The 18,259-nt window shown below is 36.8% G+C and overlaps 1 protein-coding gene across 7 annotated transcripts in view; it reads left to right on the top strand.

The window, feature by feature from the left end:
* MLLT10 (MLLT10 histone lysine methyltransferase DOT1L cofactor) overlaps positions 1-18,259 on the top strand; it is a 128,492-nt gene that overhangs the window by 47,162 nt on the left and 63,071 nt on the right. For 5 of the 7 annotated variants that reach the window (XM_074535107.1, XM_074535112.1, XM_026795798.2 and 2 more), the window contains 2 exons: positions 349-444; positions 12,598-12,693. In XM_074535107.1, the coding sequence (XP_074391208.1) occupies positions 349-444; positions 12,598-12,693 (192 nt within the window). The remainder of the gene's footprint in view (positions 1-348; positions 445-12,597; positions 12,694-18,259) is intronic. The other 2 variants (XM_074535099.1, XM_026795796.2) reach the window with 2 other exon arrangements.

Below are 18,259 nucleotides of genomic sequence, written 5' to 3'. Positions count from 1 at the left end.
GATACTCATTTGAGCAGCATCTTTTTTGTTTTATGTTATGAAAACTTGAAAATGTGTCTAGCATCTTTTAACCTTTAAAAAGTGGCATATTTAATTTCTCTGTGGAAAGCATATCTTGCATATTTGTGGGAGGTGTAAAAGTTGATACAGGGACAGGCTTTTTTCCTGGTATATATTCAGTAGTCCTTGTGAATTTTAGTGTCAGTAATTAGTCAGCTTTCCAGTAACTGAAGCAATGAAGTGTTTTTCCTCAAGCAGTAAAGCATCTTGTCAGTGGAAATGCTTTATACTTTTTATTTATTCAAATGGTTCCTTTTCTCTGTCCATAAATATATTTTCTCTTTTTAGAAAAAGAGCAAACGGGGATCTAATAGGTCATATGATCAAAGTTTAAGTGATTCTTCCTCTCACTCTCAGGATAAACATCATGAGAAGGAGAAAAAAGTAAGTGGATTTGTCGTTGCTAATTATGTGGCACATCTGCTTAAAAGTAGCCCTTTCTGGTAAATCTAATTTTGGCTGAAAAGCGTGAAGAAAATCTTGTTCTGAAGCACTGAATAATAAATAACATGTGATAAACCATAGGTACTGGCATCCAATTAGGAAACCTCTTCAGGTGCATTCGTACATGCACTTCTCTATTTCTGTTTGCATTCAGTTTTGTGATACTGAAACATATCCATTGGGAAGGCTGTTCCATGCAGCTTACTTTGCTTTAATTTTGTGTTAGAGCTTTTCTTGTATACCCTTTGTGACTATACAAAGAAGAAAACCAGCAGTACAGATTTTAGCAACTGTGTGGATAAACACGTGCAGCTAATTCCTTATGTTTTAACCTGTTATATCTTCTCTCATCAAAGAACTGACATCTCTTCTTGACACATTTTACTGGTACCAGTGGTCAAGCCCACTGTGCTGGCAAAATACCTTCTTACTCACCTGGGAAATCTTGCTGTGAGGGTACGAAGAACATAACTGCTGATTTCTAATGTTGCCATACTCTTTTAATGATCTGACTTTGCATATTATTAAAATATAATTTGAAATCTATATGATTACTATTTTTAGGTTTTTATTACTGCTGCATTAACAGTTGTCTGTAGGAAATTTGTCATCTAAATTCAACAGAGGGTGATAACAGACACAATAATGCAAATATGCTTTGGCACTTTTTTTAGTCCTCTAAGAATACATACAGAATTGCTCACTAGCACACGTGCCTGTACAAATAACTTAATAGGATTTTGTGTGGATGTGGATGAACTTAGTTTTCCATTATTAAAAATCATTACATAGAAATTAGAATCAAAGAATCTTTTGATCAAATGTGTATTATACAAAGGAGCTATATTTATAGAAACAGGAAATTGAATAGCAAATGTCAGTCTTTAGACTCTTAGTCTCCTTATTATTTGATTTGGATTTTTAAGATCCCTTCCATTTTTGATGGATATTGATTGCCAGTTGTTCTTGGATAATCTTAGAAAAAATCTAATCTTTAGACTTGTTTAATGGTGTATGTGAATCATTCTGTCTTTATCTGGTAATGCAGATATCTGGTTGTGGCTTTATCTGGTTGAACCTCTAAATCTAAATTTAGGGCTAAAATAATAAAAGTATGGGGTTTTGGCAGACTTCTTTTTTCTTAGTAACATGTCGGTAGAAAAACCAATTTTGAATTACACACTACAGAATTAGCTGCATGGTAAACCCTTACTAATATTTGCCATGTTTTTTTCTTAGTTTTTTACTACTGTCATATTTTAGGTCATGTTTTATCTAAGTGCATGCACGGATTTTTACTCACATTGACAAAACTTGCAAGTTGGTGGGTTTGTGTTTTTTTTTTGTTTTATTTTGGGTTTTACTTTCTGTTTTTCTTAAATGAATTTGACTAAAGATACTGTGCTTCCAGCTCACACCTGTGTAATCTGCAGGGTACACTTGGAGGGAATTTCAAACTGAGCGTGTTCAGTCAATGGTGTCAGCTATTTTTTTATCTTATGCTGTATTTGATAAACTGTATTGAATATCTTGGAGGAGTAGGGCAGTTTTTTAGGGTGGCTTTCCTTATTTCCTCTTTTGTAAATCACATGAGAATCTAGTTTTTTGTCATATTATAGTAAATATTTATATCTTTCTTCACTGATATAGTAGTGTTTGTGTGGGTGGGGCGCCCAAATCCCCCTCAAGACCACTGTAGTTTCTGCTGTATCTTTCATCTTCATTCTTTGGAAATTTGGATAATCTGATCTGTAGGCATCATTAAAGCTTTCTGTTTTGCCAAGCAGTAGCTGTACAAGTTGTGGTTTGGAACCACTTTTCTTGCTAAAACCTCAAAAGCTGTCCATTTGTGCATGTGAAATATTACACTGCAGTAAGGAGCAGTCGATCTGAAAACGTTAATATAGGTAACTGTCATTTTTACAAACAGGCTCAGCTGAAAGCCTGTGTTTCCCTTCCATAGTGTATTTAGTCTCTTCTGGGCATGCTGCCAACAAAATTGGTAACTAATATGTAAGGGTATAATAATAAAAAAAACCCTGAACAATTTAAACCAAACCTTAGGTATGATTTAATTTTCATGATGATGTTGAAGCTACAGAATAAATAGCTTCATTATATTCTGATTACTACTGCCTAAGCATTGTTAGTTTCTGTGGCAAAGATGCTGCTTTGAAATGATTTAGTGATGAGGCTGTGTCCCTTCTAAAGAGAACTGGTAGTATGTCACTTGACATTCCATTATAATATCCCTTTTCTTCAGGGCCCAGGTACTTACTCAGGCTTTCTTGGGAAAATGTAGGCCACCATGAGGCTATGGAAGAATGCCTTTCTCTAATGTTATTGGCAGTCTTATATTTGGAAGGACTAAAGAAGGAACTAAACATATCTGGAATTGACCTTTGTATAATAAAAGTCTTTTTTTGCCACTAACACGAAAATTAGGCAACATTACTAGCTTTATATGTTTATAACTTCTGAAAAATGTGACTATATTATGTAGTGATTAACTACTGTATAGCAGCTGAATTACACAGGTGCCTTTTCTACTAGAAGTGCTTTGGTCTGAGCTGAGCAGGAAGAGAGAATTTAAAACTCTGCTGTAGTGGCTCATATAATGTAAATTAAACAAAAATGGGCTTGTGACTGAAGACTGCAGATGTCTAAGAAGTGATTGAAGAGGCAAAAAGCATAAAATTGTAACAAAGGGCCTCTTTGTCACTATCATAGAAGTTGGAGAGCATCAGAGGAGAACCTAAAATGCAGGAGCCAGGATAAACACTGAGCTACTACTAATGCATTGTGGGCATCTTTTTGCTGCTTTTGTTGTTCTTAAAGAAACATTACAGCTTTTCTGATTCTGTGGGTAGAAACTGGAACACCTCAGAACAGGTTGTGGCAGTGAGTCACACTCACTGTGTTCCGCTGTAGCTGGGAATTTGGTTGGTATGCCCATGGGAAGGGGAGATTTAAACCGTGTCTCTGCTTTGAGAGTTCCCATAGGCTTTGTGTGGTTTGGAACTGGGCTTGGAACTGCCCAGACATCGCCAGTGTGCTGTGCAGGAGCCTGTGCTCATGTGTCAGGGCAGTGAATTTCATTCGGGAGAAAGGTGCTGCATGCTTTTTAATGAGTTTAATGAGCTGTGTGAACTGTTACAAGGCGCGTTGTAAACGCTCAGATCAAGTGTTCCCGGGGCATTTCCTCACTGTCTGCACAACTGACTGGGAAAAGGTAAAATGTGTGGGAATTTATAAAATCAGGGGGTTTTAGGAAGGTTGTAAGAGACAAGCCTCAGATGCAGCGGAATTGTGAACAGTGCTAAAAAATAAATAGCTCAAAACGCTCTCCTAGCAACCCTGTCCTGTTCGTGTCTGTAAATAAACTGCCAACGGCAAAATGGACCTGCTGTGCGTCACAGAAGATTCTGTGCTAAAAATAGGATCAGATTGCAGGTTTTTGGGTTACCATTCACTGCATAAACAGTAGTTTTTTTTTTTCTCTTGAAAAACAACAAAAAAAATCTTGTTTTAGTCTCAAGGAGTCACTTATAGTGCTGTATAGAGTGTTTTAAAGATGATTCTAATTGTGTCATTCTTCTGAATTGCCTCATTTCATAAACTAAATGATGCTACTTGAACATTGGGGGTTTTATGTAACTTTTTAGGGGGAAAAAAGCTCCAGACTCATCTCAGTAATGTAGTATCTCATTGCATTTTTATTACATTTGTAAGTTTTGTTAATCAGTTTAATATATTTGACTGTTTAATCCTTTCAGCTGCTCTTGATGTCCGAAGCAAAATTGTAAGAATGCTAAAGATAACTAGAAGAAAAGTGGTTTGCAACCACTTCGAAATTATTTCAATTTTAGTAGTTGAAGTAATACTAGCTAAATATTATTTGAATAAGAACTGTGTGGTATAGATGCAATATGTCCGTGTGCGTGATGTGTGTCCATGTTAACTTACTCTAAATTCTATTCAGTCAGAGGGAAAGAAGCATGCCTCTGAAACACCTCTGAAAGCTGATCAATAAATATAAACCACGTGTATTTCAGTGTATAGACACAGTAATATCTATCTAAGATGCAGAACCCAGTTTCTGTTTCCTAAAACTGAATTTTTGGGTTCCATGGGTTTGAAAAGAGATATATTTTCATCCTTCCTTCTTTACTGTTGTTGCCAGTGAAGAGTGTTTCTCTTTCTGAACCCCTGTTCTGTATTGACTTTCATAGGAGTGTAGTCTTTTCTTTTTTAATACATCTCTTCATGTCAAATTCTGTTGGAAGTCTAACTGTTTGGGAATACTGACAGCATGTGGCTGTGTAAACAAAATTTCATTAGAAAGCTACTCTGTCTGAGTGTATTTAGTAATAGATATTTTTATCTGCAGGATTAAGAGGAAAGGTGACAGTCTGGTTTGACTTGTTGCTCACTAAAATTCTCTGTCAACTTGTGCAGTGTTCTGTGTATACAACTGTCATCCTGATAATCAACTGCATGACATTTACTGGAGCTGGCACCAGCACAATGATCTCTTGTTGAGGTCAAGAAAAAATACTTAAGAATATAAGCTCATTTTAATTTATATTTTCTTTTATTTTAGTAAGAGAAAAAGTAGGAACTTCCTGTCTCAATTCTCAAGATTATAATGGAATTACTGATTTGACTCCCTCATATTTTTTTAACCTTACAGTAACACATTATATATATTACTGACAAAAGAGTAATGCTTTTAGTATGCATTAGCACAGCAAACACCTCAGTAGCATTAAGCTTGTCAGCTGGGATTAGTTAATTATTATAAGATCAAAATGACAAGCATACCACCTCAGGTATACCTGAAAATTAGTCTGGAAGACGTAGAATTTTGTAAGGCTGCTTAGGTTACAACTGTCTTTTTCCATCTCAAAGTACACATTTTAGTCTTTTTCTTTTACTGTGAAAGAAAATAAAACCCCCAGCCAGCAGCTCACCCTCATGCAGCCACTTGCTCATTCTCCTCCCTTATGGGATAGGGGAGAGAATCAGGAGGGTAAAAGTGAAAAAACTTGTGGGTTGACATAAAGACAGTTTAATAGGTAAAGCAGAAATGTGCATGCAAGCGAAGCAGAACAAGGAATTCATTCACCACTTCCCATGGGCAGGTGTTCAGGCATCCCCAGGAATGCAGGGCTCCATTAGCTGTAGCTGTTACTTGGGAAGATAAATGCTGTCACTCTGAACATCCCACCTTTCTTCTTCTTCCCTGACTTTTATATACTGAGTTTGATGTCCTATGGTGTGGGATATCCTTGGTCATTTAGGATCAGCTGCCCTGGCTGTGTCCCTTCCCAGGTTCTGGTGCACCTCCAGCCCACATGCTGGTGGCCTGAGAAGCAGAAAGGGCCTTGGCCCTGTATAAGGGCTGCTCAGCAAAAGTGAAAACATTCCTGTGTTATCAACACTGTTTTCAGCACAAATCCAAAACACAGCCCCACACCAACTAGGTGAAGTAAATTAACTCTATACCATTCACAACCAGCATGATTCAATTCTATAGCTATCACTGTAAGAGATGCAGAAGTAGAAGGTGCTTTGAAATTTCTTTTTCTTGGCTTTGGATTCTGGATTAACACAAGATTGCTAGTGCTTTGTAGTTTCTAGAAGATGATGTCGATACTTTTTAATGAAGTTGTATATTTCACCCATGCTGTATCTTGGGTTCTGGTAGACCATATGCCGTTAAAGGTGAGCTATGATGTTAAGCTGACTGAGACAGGAAAATTGAATGGATTCCTTCTGTATGCCATTCTGCTTGCCTATTTCATGGTATGTATGAGACAGGTATCTTTAGTTTACCTTGCAGACAGTGGAGCATTTCACAGTATGTAATATGTAATTCAAACTTGTAATTTTTGTAGGAATGAATGAAGGTGAGCACTGACAATACATAGTTGCATTGGTTTAGTTAATCTTGCACCATTTTTGAAGTTAGAAAGTGCCACTCAAGTGTTTGGCACTGCATATCCATTACTAACAATTAATATTAAACTACAAATAACAGAAGCAATGTATTTTAGTGTTAAGTATCAAAGGACTAGCTCATTCTGGATATGTGTTGGTAGTCTTGCACCTCATAGAAGCTTTGGATGGCATTTTTATCATTGATTCTTGAGTCTTTTTACCATTGATGGTTAAAATTATGACCATTACTCATTTAAGTGAGGCTTTTGAGTATTTAAGTAATTGAATCAAGAATGATTCTTAAAAACAAGTGTTATGCATAGAGCTATATGTATATGAATAATGCTGGCAGTAGTGTCCTACCTCTCCCTCTAAACTATCTCTTGCCTGTATCCTTTTGTTACTGTGACTGCAGCAGCACTGCTACTGCACTGAATTTTTCTGCTGTGGGTTCTACTGTTTGAAATGCTAGCTAGATGGATGCCTGAGAAAGGGCTGTTCTTAAAAAAATAAGATATGTTAGGATTTGAGTTTGAAACTTGGGGATGGTGGCCATCTTTCATTCTGCAATGATTATTATGGTTATATAATAGCTACTAGTCCTACATAAGAGGCCAAGTAGATCTGGCCTCTTATTTGGGATGAGCAAGAACTACGCACAGCTTTCCATTGAGGATGCTAGTTGTGATGTGACAGCTCAGGATTATTTACAGTGTTTGGTGACACAAACTGCAGAAAATCTATAACTGATATGAGTGCTCTGTACTAATAGAGCATTCTAATACATTAACATTATTTGAGGATGTCAAACAGCAGCTGAAAAATGAGGGATTTAGGCAATCAGATGATTTTGCTTAATTATCAATAAGAAAAGTAGATTTTAAAATGTTGTTGAGGTTTAAAATATTGGAACAGCCGAAGGTAGTGGAGGAGAAGGATTTCTCTAATAGAGAAGGCATAAAAATGCAGTAATTCAAGGTCAATCCAAGCAGTTTGGTCTTGAAAAGGAATAAGCACTGGTGGTTGCTGATAGTGTGCATGTGTTTTAATTCTTCCAAAAGAGAAGTTAGTCTCCTGTTCTCTGAACTCATGAGCTCTTGCTTCTCTGTTCTGCATCTGTCTATGCCTGTTACTGTCCATCTTTCATGTTCTTCACAAAAATCATGTAGCTCACTAAAACAGCAGAAAACTCTCTGCTTGGTTTTTTGTTGCTGCTGTTCAGGAGGTCTGACACTGAGCACTCTGAGAAAGGTGAGAGTGGGGTCAGAAAACCTTTTTCTTCTTTTGTGACAGTGAGCTGTTAAATGCCCAACTTTGGAATGTATTTTAATCAAATAAACTCCTGTAGAAACCCCTTGCAAGAGGGCTATGCATTCCTGAGACAAAAATGAATTGCAAATAGGTGTAAATACCTTTAACAAGTTAAATGATACTTCCATGTGGAAATGTTATGAATTATTAATGCCATTTAAAGGAAAAGCTGAACTCATTCATTTCTTCTGTATTAGAAGAAATTCTAGTTCATTAGAAGTGAACTATTTATTGTTCACTTGTGTTATTCATTTTTTCCAAACCCTGAAGTCCAAAGTTTGAAAAGATACATTTTATCATATCTCTTTTGCTGGTAACAGATCCCAGCTAAAATGTAGTTACACATGCATCCTTAATTTGATATTTTGATGAGATGCTGGTCTTTTTCACTGGTCTGACAAATGCTTCTCTGAAAGTAAGTTAAAGAAAAGGAATGAGCAAGTGTTGATATTTAGGGTGATAAAACAAGTAAATGAGCTAAAAAAATGAGGAATTGGAACCAAAGTGTATTTGTGAAGTCATATTATGTAATAATTTTGTAGATTGCATCTTTGTGGGAGAAACAGAAACAATCAGAATGCATTTCCATCCCCTTCTTCATTCCCCTACCCCCTGCTCTACAAGAAAGCAATGCGCAGCATGTGCTGTAGAATTCCAGAAATTTTGCACCATATTTGTTTTGTTATCTAGAAACATGTAGCTGTTGGAGTTAAGATGGGATTACATAATTTTTAAGGTAAGACACAAAAGCCAAAAATGAGATCCCTGGTGAGAAATAAAGCTTTCTGATTAATCATGATGCAGGAACTTGAGGCATTTTGTATTGGTGTTTAGCTGCACCATAAATCCAGGCTCTTCGAGTTGTTCAGGACCAGCATTGTTACAGGTGCTTCCCCAAGGGCGGCATGGCAATGATGCCTTATTTTTCTTACAGTAAGAAAGATTTCAGGAGCTGCCTGAATCTGGTCTTGTGAACCAAGATAAAGTTTCCTTTGTCAGTTTTGTTGTTGGCCCTTTATTTTTTGATATGACCTTCCTTGGATTGTGTCTTCTGCTAAGTCTTGGTTTTACAGAATGTACAGATTGCATTTATCAGCTTTGCACAGGAGTTTGGAACATCTGAACTCATTCCTAAGTATATAAATGGGACATGTGTGTTCTGCCTGCCTTTAATGCTCCCTTAGCTTTCACTCACTGGCAATATTATTTTCAGTCCTTGTTAAGAGTAATTTCTGTCCTTTATTTTCCTTACAGTAAAGCTTGTAAAAGATTAGACATTTGATATCATTACCTTCCTTAGAATGGAGAACTCTCATGTGGTTTTATGGATGAATGTTTATCTTGGTGAGCTGTTGCTACCTTTTTTTGGAGTTTTTTTAGAGCTGTGACTGAATAGAGATCTTAAAAAAGTGAAGCATGCGGAGTTCTCTGTTGGGAGCTGACAGTTTGTTGGTTTTGTGGCAGTAGGGAAGATGGCTAGTTTGTGTGGCCTTTGAGACAGACTTGATTGAAAGTTGTCATATTTGTTAAATATTGTGGGAATTCATGTCCCTGTGTTAATCCTTTTCTGAATTCCAAAGTGGATATTTCAGAACTCTTCTTATACTTTTTATGCATCTTTGTGGTAGAAGAGGGTGCAAGTGCAAGAAGTCATTTTATAGGAGCTACATCTCTTCAGCAGTCTCAGCAGCTTGTTGAAATTTTTATTCTTATCAGTGTAAAAGCTGAGCATTTCTTTCAGAGATTTTCCTGCACTGTTCTCCAGTTCTTTGATGTTGTATGCATTTGAAGTCAATTCACATTCAGAAGTAATGCTTCCCAACTTTCCTTGGGAAGAAAAAAGATAATAAAAGAAAAGGAAAAAATTGTGAGAGGAGGTAAAACCTAAAAGAAGGAGGAAATGTAGAGTTAAGGACAGCAGATTGAGGTATTTGGATGCAGAAGGCCTTTGAATGGGTTACCCCTGCAGTGGCTTTCAGTGGAAAGCTGTAACCTTGGTAAGCTGTCCTGGCAAACTTTGGCTTGGTGGTTTGGATCTGGGGGAGGAATTTGATGTGGTTGCTGATGCTTCACTTTACAGAAATCAATTATATTCTTTCCAGACACTGAGCTGTTTGTGTCCTCTGCCTTCCTGCTCTTCTTGTGTCCCTTGTCCTTCCTGACACCTCCTTACGTGTAGGGAATATTGTTGTTTTCAGTGTGTTACAAAATGTAATTTGAAGTCCTCCTAAGTGTTCCTTTGGTCAAAATTTTATTGTTCTTTGCCTTTTAGATGAAATTACCATGGGAAGTAAAAGAACACTAGAAAAGTCAACAGAAAAGATTGTAAAACATGTTCATTTACAAGTTTTCTAATAGTTTACTATTATTGTTGTGAAGTTTCCTCCTAAAGTGTATTAAAGTCATTGCCCCTTGGCTCCAAAATTATAAATAAAAAATTCTTTAGGATGACTTGAATTTCCTAGTAGAATGATAAAAGCCAAAGAAACTCAGGCACTGGTTAGCCATTCCATAGCTTCCTTCTTGAAGCTTCTCTGGGGTTCAATGAAATTGTTACTCAAGTTTTTCTAAACACATCCACTGATGATGTAGTAAGTTTGGTAGCTTAGCACTGGTGAAAGTCTTTTATATCAACAGAAACAATGGGTAACCTGGCAGTCTTGGTGTAGATGCTTCTGTTTTTCTTGATTTCTGCTTGCATTTCTGTTTGTGTGTGTAGCTTTTGGGGATTGTTACATTTAAGATGTTATTGAAAAGACTGCAGTGCATTTGAATCCTTCCTCTCCATAGTAGTTTTTTTCCTTTCTCATATGTTTTCCAGGTGCAAAAAGAGACAGACAGTCTCTCCTTGAGAAAAACACAAAACAAACACAGCCTCCCTGATCTAAAGCTCCTTCAACAAGCATATATTAGGTTTAAAAAATTTAAAAGCTACCTTGTGGTGTCTGCCATTGTAATTACGGCACCTGCTCACTTTGTTATGAAGGGGAAAAACTCCATATTTCTATCCATATGAAAAACCCCAGACCTTGAAATCCCCATCAGCTTTTTAAAGTGTACTTGTCTTTGGGTTTTACGAAGTGTACAAGGATTAAAAGGACTTCATGTATCGTATCTAGCAAGTATTGTTCTACATAATATCTTGGTGCTGATAGTTTTTTTTACTTGATTTATGAACTTTTTTGGTTAAACTGTATTTCATTCCTGGCAAAATTAGCGTAGTTAAAAGCATTTGGGCTGGTTAGAAACAAGGTGGATCTCTAAGTCAGTCACCTGATATTTACAGTTCATAAAGGTTGAGATAAAAGTGTTTTACTTTCAGCTTTGCATCTAGGTTGTCAGTTAACCAATTTTACTTTACTTGAGAACTTAAAAATTCATTCTTTTACTCTCTCAGGCTGATTCCATGAAATAAGTTTCTGATATTTCTTCCATTGTGACAGAAATAGAAAGGTGATACTTGGTCATACCTGAATAGAGCATGCACAAATTGCATCTTGTCCTGGTGCTTGGTGAGAGTGGTTGGGCAGTTGCTGTTGAACAAATGATGTTCTTTTGAAAGTTTGGACAATCATTTTGATAGAGAAAGATCAGCATGGGTAGTTTTTAAGATTCAGAACACTTACTGAGTTTTCATATGGCTGTTTAGACTTAGACATCTTATCAAGCTGCTCAGTGGGATTTTTGAACCCCTTGTGTCAATCCATATAGTTGCATGTTTTTTACTAGCTCCGTAGAAGCAGTGTGAACAAATAGCTGTGCATTGTGCTGTTCTGCAGAGTTTTGTGTTAGTTCACAAAAATCCCACAAATATATAATTAAAGAAATTAAACACTTGAGTGCCACTAGCTTTAAGTAACTTTCTTTCCCAGCTGCAGTTTCTTTGCATCTTCTGACACTGACTGTCTAAGGAAACCATATTACATTGCTAAGAAAAAATGACTTGTTTATGATTAGACTGGAAAAAATACTGAACTTCTGTATTCTGAGTTTAATTGTTAGTTTTGTCAGACTCACTGTTTTTGTAAAGTATTTGTCTAAACTATTCAAACAAATACAGTTTATGTCTGATTCTGTAATCCTCCAAAAATTGATTTCTGCCAGTATGAAAGGCTTCTGTTATACTATAAAGGCTCTGGGATAAGAAGTTATTTTCTCTCAGTTGGCACAATTTTATTCACACTGCCAATGCTTCATTCATGTTTAAGAAATAAAAATTAAAGAACTGATTACTTTCTCAGCTCTTTTAGGAAGCACATTTGATTTGTATAGCTTTGATATTTTATTCAGTTTACCATGGAAAATATTTATTTAGTCTGTAAAATGTATGTCCCTTTTTTGGAAATGAAATCTAAATCAGATTTCCCATTTTTATGCATGAAGATGTCAGTAGGGGAGCCAAAGCTAAAACCTTGCATTAATTTACATTAGTATCCCAACAAAAAATACGGTGCAGGTGCAGAGATGCAGATAGATAGAAATCTTTGGTGGAAAATGAACGAATATCTTTGAAACAGAAGCCATGTCTCTGTTTTTAGTTCAGTTTCTTTTGTTGATTAAGTGATTATTGTAAAGATGGGTTATGCTAACAATGGGGCATTCATAAATCCTGGTTATTATTGAACAACTTCAGTTGATGCACTTTGAAAACAAATATAAATACTTGATTAACTTTATAAAATTACATTATAAAACATTCAGGGCATTAATGTGTTTTCCAAATAGCACAGGACATTATTGCCATATCTCTTCAGTTTTGTTAACACTTGATGCAGTATAGATTGGATTATGTTAAAGGTGAAGCTGAATTTAGGTTTTATTGTCTTTTACAACTTACAGAAATATAAAGAGAAAGATAAACACAAGCAAAAATATAAGAAGCAGTCGGAGTCCTCCCCATCTTTGGTTCCATCTCTTACTGTAACTACAGAAAAAGTAAGTCAATGTGTTTTTTCTCTTCCACTTCAGTTACTTATGTCAAAATTTCATGATGTAATCATTCCACTATATATACAGGAGCTTTATAATGGTATAAATTCTAGAATTATCAAACACTCTTGGTATTTTTTCCTGTAATGTAAAATCCTAGAATACTTGAAGGTTTTCACATGGAGAAAGGCTTAGAGTTTTGTACTTAAGTTTTGATTCAGGTGCCAGTGATACTCCAGTAAATTTTCCTTAATTGAGGTATATTTAACAACTTGAGAAGTTTTAGAAAGTCTTTCCTTCAAAATTCACTTGTGTTAGCTGAGCTGACACTGAACCTGTAAGCATTTAAAACTTGTAGTTCTGAAATTACAGCTCACACTTCATACACTTATAATTTGCCTTATTAGCAGGTTGTTCTGTTATGTTCTCTGACCTTCCCTTTCTGTTGATGTGTTAGAAAATACCTAATTCCAGCAGGAACATCCAGGGTTAAATAATGACAGTTCTCATTGTACTCAGCAAGAATCACTCCTGCTATGCACCAATAAAATGACACTAATGTTGGTGTTACAGAGTGGGCAGTGCTGTTGAGAAATGGGGTTTCTGATTTCAGACTTGGAAAGAGCATGTCCCATTCATGTGGAGATGTTTGACATCAGAGTCAGGGAATCGTGGTTTGAGTTGAACTGAGCTTAATATGCACAGATCATCCTGTAAGGTGCTGAGGCTTGTGTTAACTGTGTGTGCTTTGGCTGCTGAGGTGTTGCATTCAACAAATGTGTGTTTGCATATGGTACACCAAGACCTCATCAGGACAGGCTGAAACGATTGAAATACCAATTTCTCTGAACAATTGAAATACCAATACTTTCTCTGGTCTCCAGAAGTATTCTCTCAACTAGTGGTATCAGTTTCAAGAATAATCTCAAAGAAAGTTAGATTTTTTTGCATATTTCTTTATTCTCCATAGTAAGATTATTAACTTGAGAATTCATAACTGCTAACATGCCATTATTAGGAGCTCACACTTCTGTTGAGAGTCTTGTTTCTTGTTCTGTTGTATTCTCTTTGATGCTCTTGTGTCCAGTGAGACTTAGTAGTCAAGTCAGTGGTCTTCTGAAACTCTCAATAACTCTCTGTTAAAAAAAAACCCAAAAAAACCAGAAGAAAAGGTAGAATCAATTTACCACTTTGCTGGTTTGATTTAAGAGCAATTAGAGATTGCAATCAGCGAGTGTGACAGTTTCTGTTGAAATTAGGTTGTAGTATTGACTGGTCCACATGATTGGTTATTTCATTTATTAATTTGCCCTAAACATATTCCTTTTTAGTCTGAGGCAACTTCTAAAATTCATAACCTGTAAGAGAGGCTTTGTGTGAACTTGTATGGAAACTTCTTTAAATTTTACAACCTTTGTTTAGTTTTTATACTGTGTATGATCTTACATTTCTTGAATTATATCCCTCTTGTACTTTGATTATCTAATGATCATAAGTTTTTACAAAAAGTGATATTATTGTATATTTCTGTAAAAGTTAAAAAAATATATGGAAATATTGATTATCTTTTGCATCCTGCCTATGGGAATTTGCTTTTAATGCCAGAGACACAGTTGGATCCTGTTTTTCTGCTAAGCATATTTCTAATTGCTTTGTCCTCCCTATCTTTTCCCTAATTACAAGGTTTACTGCTATGGATAGTCACAGGGATGAGCTAGGGCAAACACTAAAGTGAACAGAAAATCTCTAATTCTAGAACTTTAATTATAACTTCATTAAATGAAAACAATTAATTCTGGAATTTGAATATAGTCATGCCCGTTTTGTTTTTTAGTTTAATCTTTTGCATGTGGATTTTCTTTACCTAAACTGTTTGCTTCATTTATTGATGTTTTTTATAGTGGTTCAAATCATCAGGAAAATTGGTGTTCAGCTTTTTATAGGTGTTTTTATTGGAAAATTGGTGTTCGGAGGTTCCTAAGTGCAATCATGTATTTTTAAAAAGTATCTACTGGATGTATAGAAGTGATTTTTTTTTTTTTTTTTTTTTACTGTGGCTACTTCCTTCAGTTAATTTTTTTCCTAAGTCCTTTTAATACCATTTACAGGAATTTGCTTTTCTAGATTATAAACTTGTAATGTGTTCCTCAAAACATTGAAATTTTAGTAATGAAACAAGCTTTATTTTTTTCTAAGATGAATATTTGGTTCAGAATATTGCATTAATGTATTCCTTTTATGTGTCCTTTTAACTGGAATTGCTAGAATTGTTTTGAACCTGATCTCCATTTCACAGCAGTCTTCCTTTGTATTGAATGCATGACTTTATTGTGGTATATAATCACTTCTGCTACCATAAAGTTCCTGTGGAGGAAACTGAAATTTGTTTTTCCTTTTTAAAGATGTTAAACCTTTTAAATCCAGTGGTAATGACCATTTGTGCAGGTGATGTCTTAAAGCATGTTTTTATCTGGATGAGTGGTTTCTTTAGATAAAATCATGAAAGACTGCACGATAAACTGAATTTACCTTCTGTTAGTGAGGTTGAATTGCCTGTTGGTTCTGCAGAATTTAATTCCAAGAAATTTTACTGAGATTCCAGCCTCTGCTATTTTGAGAGGCACTTTTGTGCATCCCTGTAATGTCATAGCAAATGTTGTTCAGTCTGAATCAGTTAAGTTTGAAAAAGTTTGAAATAAGAAGTGCCTGACTACTCTTTGATCAATGTATTAGCACTACATTTTTTCACTTTTGGGACATAGATATAGAATGTGTGAAGAAGAGCTACAGTGACTTAGGAATTTGAATTCTTTACTGCCTCTTCTTCTGCCTGCCGCCTTAGTTGGGAGGACCCTTCAGCCCCATATTTACTCCTGGTAAAAAAATTTCTGTCTCATGTTTTGGGCTTTGGCTCCCTCCAGCAGTGTGGGGAGATGGGGAGTGATGGTTGTGGTCAGTTTGTCACTGGCTGCTCCTGCAGCTGCTTAAGGAGAAGAGTCCTCCCCCAGCTCCAGCATCCCTCCCGTGGGAGACAGTCCTTCACAAACCCCCCCATCCTGAGCCCGTCCCATGGGCTGCACTTCTCCATTGGCTGCTGCAGCGTGGATCACTTCTCCACAGGTGCAGTCCTCAAGCACAGCCTGCCTCCAGTGTGGATCCTCCACAGGGTCACAAGTCATGTGAGGAAACCTGCTCCATCATGGGCTCCTTTCTCCATGGGTCTCCAGGTCCTGCCAGGAGCCTGTTCCGTGGGGTCACAGCCTCCTCTCAGGCATCTACTTGTTCTGGTGTGGGTTTCTTCCAGGGCTGCAGGTCCATCTCTGCATCCCCATGGGCTACAGGGGCACAGCTGCCTCACCATGGGATTCAGGGGAATCTCAGCTCTCGTGCCTGGAGCACCTCCTCCTTCTCTTTCTTCACTGACCTTGGTGTCAGCAGAGTTGATTCTCTCACGTGTTCTTGGTCCTTCTCTGGCTGCAGTTACATCTGCCCAATAACCCTTTTGGGGTTTTCCTTCTTCAGTATTTTGTCACAGAGGTGTTCCCACTATTTCTGATGGGCTCAGCCCTGGCCAGCTTTGGGTCAGTCCTGAAGCCAGCTGGAACTGGCTCTCCTGGACAAGGAGCAGCTTCTCAGACAAGCCTCCCCCATAGCCCCCCAACTCTACCAAAACCTGGCCATGCAAACCCAGTTGGTTTTGGGGTTTTTTTGGGTTGGTTGGTTTTTGCTCAGACTCTGCTCTTACCATCTGGCATTTTTGTGGAGAATTACCTGCTGTGGTCCTTCCCCTGTCTGTGCAGGGGTACAGCCCTGTACTGATCTGCACAGGGCTAAAGGCCACTCAAACCTTGGCACGTACTGTGTGTACCAAGACTGATTACTGCATGTTTACCATAAATCCCCAGAAGTTTTAAGACTTGCTGCAGATGGATGGTGTTGCTCTTCAGGGTGCACAGTGATGGATGGAGAATGTAAAAATGACAGTAGCTCTCTGTGCTTAGGGTATATTTCATCATGTTTGTGTTACGATTCTCTGAGTAAGCGTGTAGATTTCAGTACACCTTACAGCACCTTCTGAAACGCAAATAGCTGTGGGAGCAAAATTTTCCAAAGCAGAACTGTGTTGTGCATGCATATTCTTCAAAATCTGCCAGGAGTGGGCTTCAGACTTGCAGTCAAACCAAATCACAGCACAGTGTTTGCAAATTAATGCCTACTTGTCATTTTCTGGCCTGGTATGCAAATAGATTGAAGTATTTGCTTTCCTCAAAGCTTGTATATTTAGTTGTCTTCTGTCATTTGCAACTGAAAAGTAAGGTTTATGTAAATGGCTTAGCTATTTTAGTAAAATATGGAAAACTTTGTACAGCTGCTATACAAAGCTTTCTGTAAAGATGAAGAAACCTTCTGTTGTAGGCCTAAATTCAGCAAGCATCCCACTTGGGGCAGGGAAAATGTGTGTGTATGCTCAATTTTAAGAGGCATGTGTTTGTGTGGTCTTTAATGGAGATAACTAGGTACTGTTTTAAATTCTATTCTGTAAAGAACTGAAAAACAGACAAGCTCTTTTTGAACAGATGAGTAATTTCTTGGTTTGATCTATGTATTTTTAAAAAAGCTGTTTTACTAGGTATCTTAAGTATAAATAAGAGTAGATTTTTTTTCTTTTTTCTGATTTTGCTTTCATGTTCTTTCTTACATTATTAAAATTCTGTTACCACAACTCCACATTTTTTTCACTCATGAGAACAATAATATTCCCTTGTATGGTTTCCTAATATTGTGCATACAGTTTCCCTTCCCACCTAATTTCTTTCTGTGAAACCTCTTTTCATTATTGTTCACCAGTAGGAACAATTCTGGTAAAATTTAACAGACAAATAATGGACCTAAAGATGAAATTTTTGAAAGCCCTATGGAGAGTGTATGAGTGTAGGAAAAGGGCTGGAAATCTTGGGGGTGGATAGGGGTTGAGGAAGAAATTTGCATTGGGAGCTCAAGAGTGTTTTTGTAGCTGTCAGAGTAAGTGTGTTTGAAGGTTTGAAGTAAGTGTGTCTCGGTCAGCTGTCTCGTGTCTTCCTTACTTGGTGATCCTAAAGGAATGGGATGGATGGGGGATGGTTCACATGCCAGGGAGCTGATTTTGGTTTGGTGTTGAGGCTATAAAGTCATAAAATTCCAAGTTCTTGGTTTTGACGCCTTGAACAGTTTCACTGCTGATGCAACAATTCCAGTTTAACAAAAAAGGCATAAAGTTGTATGTTCAGAAAAGCATTAAAGGTTTATTTTCTAATTTTTAATTTTAAGCATAAAATAATATCTTATTTAAATAGACTATAAAGACCATACCCAGGAGATTTTTCCATTTACCTCAGTGAAGTAAAAATTTCAACCAAAGCCATTGTGCATTTTTTTACACAAAATGATGTTTTATGTACTTGAGTTGTTTGCTGAGAATCTTCAGAGTTCAGCTGCTGTAGTTTCTGCTGTTTCTAGTTACATTAGTATTTGAACAGTTCTGTGTTTGTTTGAAAGAATGAGGTCCTTTAAACAGTTGTGAGAGTTTTTTGTG

The sequence above is a fragment of the Zonotrichia albicollis genome, chromosome 1 (genome assembly GCF_047830755.1).
Source record: "Zonotrichia albicollis isolate bZonAlb1 chromosome 1, bZonAlb1.hap1, whole genome shotgun sequence".
In the NCBI taxonomy this organism is placed as follows: domain Eukaryota; kingdom Metazoa; phylum Chordata; class Aves; order Passeriformes; family Passerellidae; genus Zonotrichia; species Zonotrichia albicollis.
This window is presented reverse-complemented; position numbering and strand designations above follow the sequence as displayed.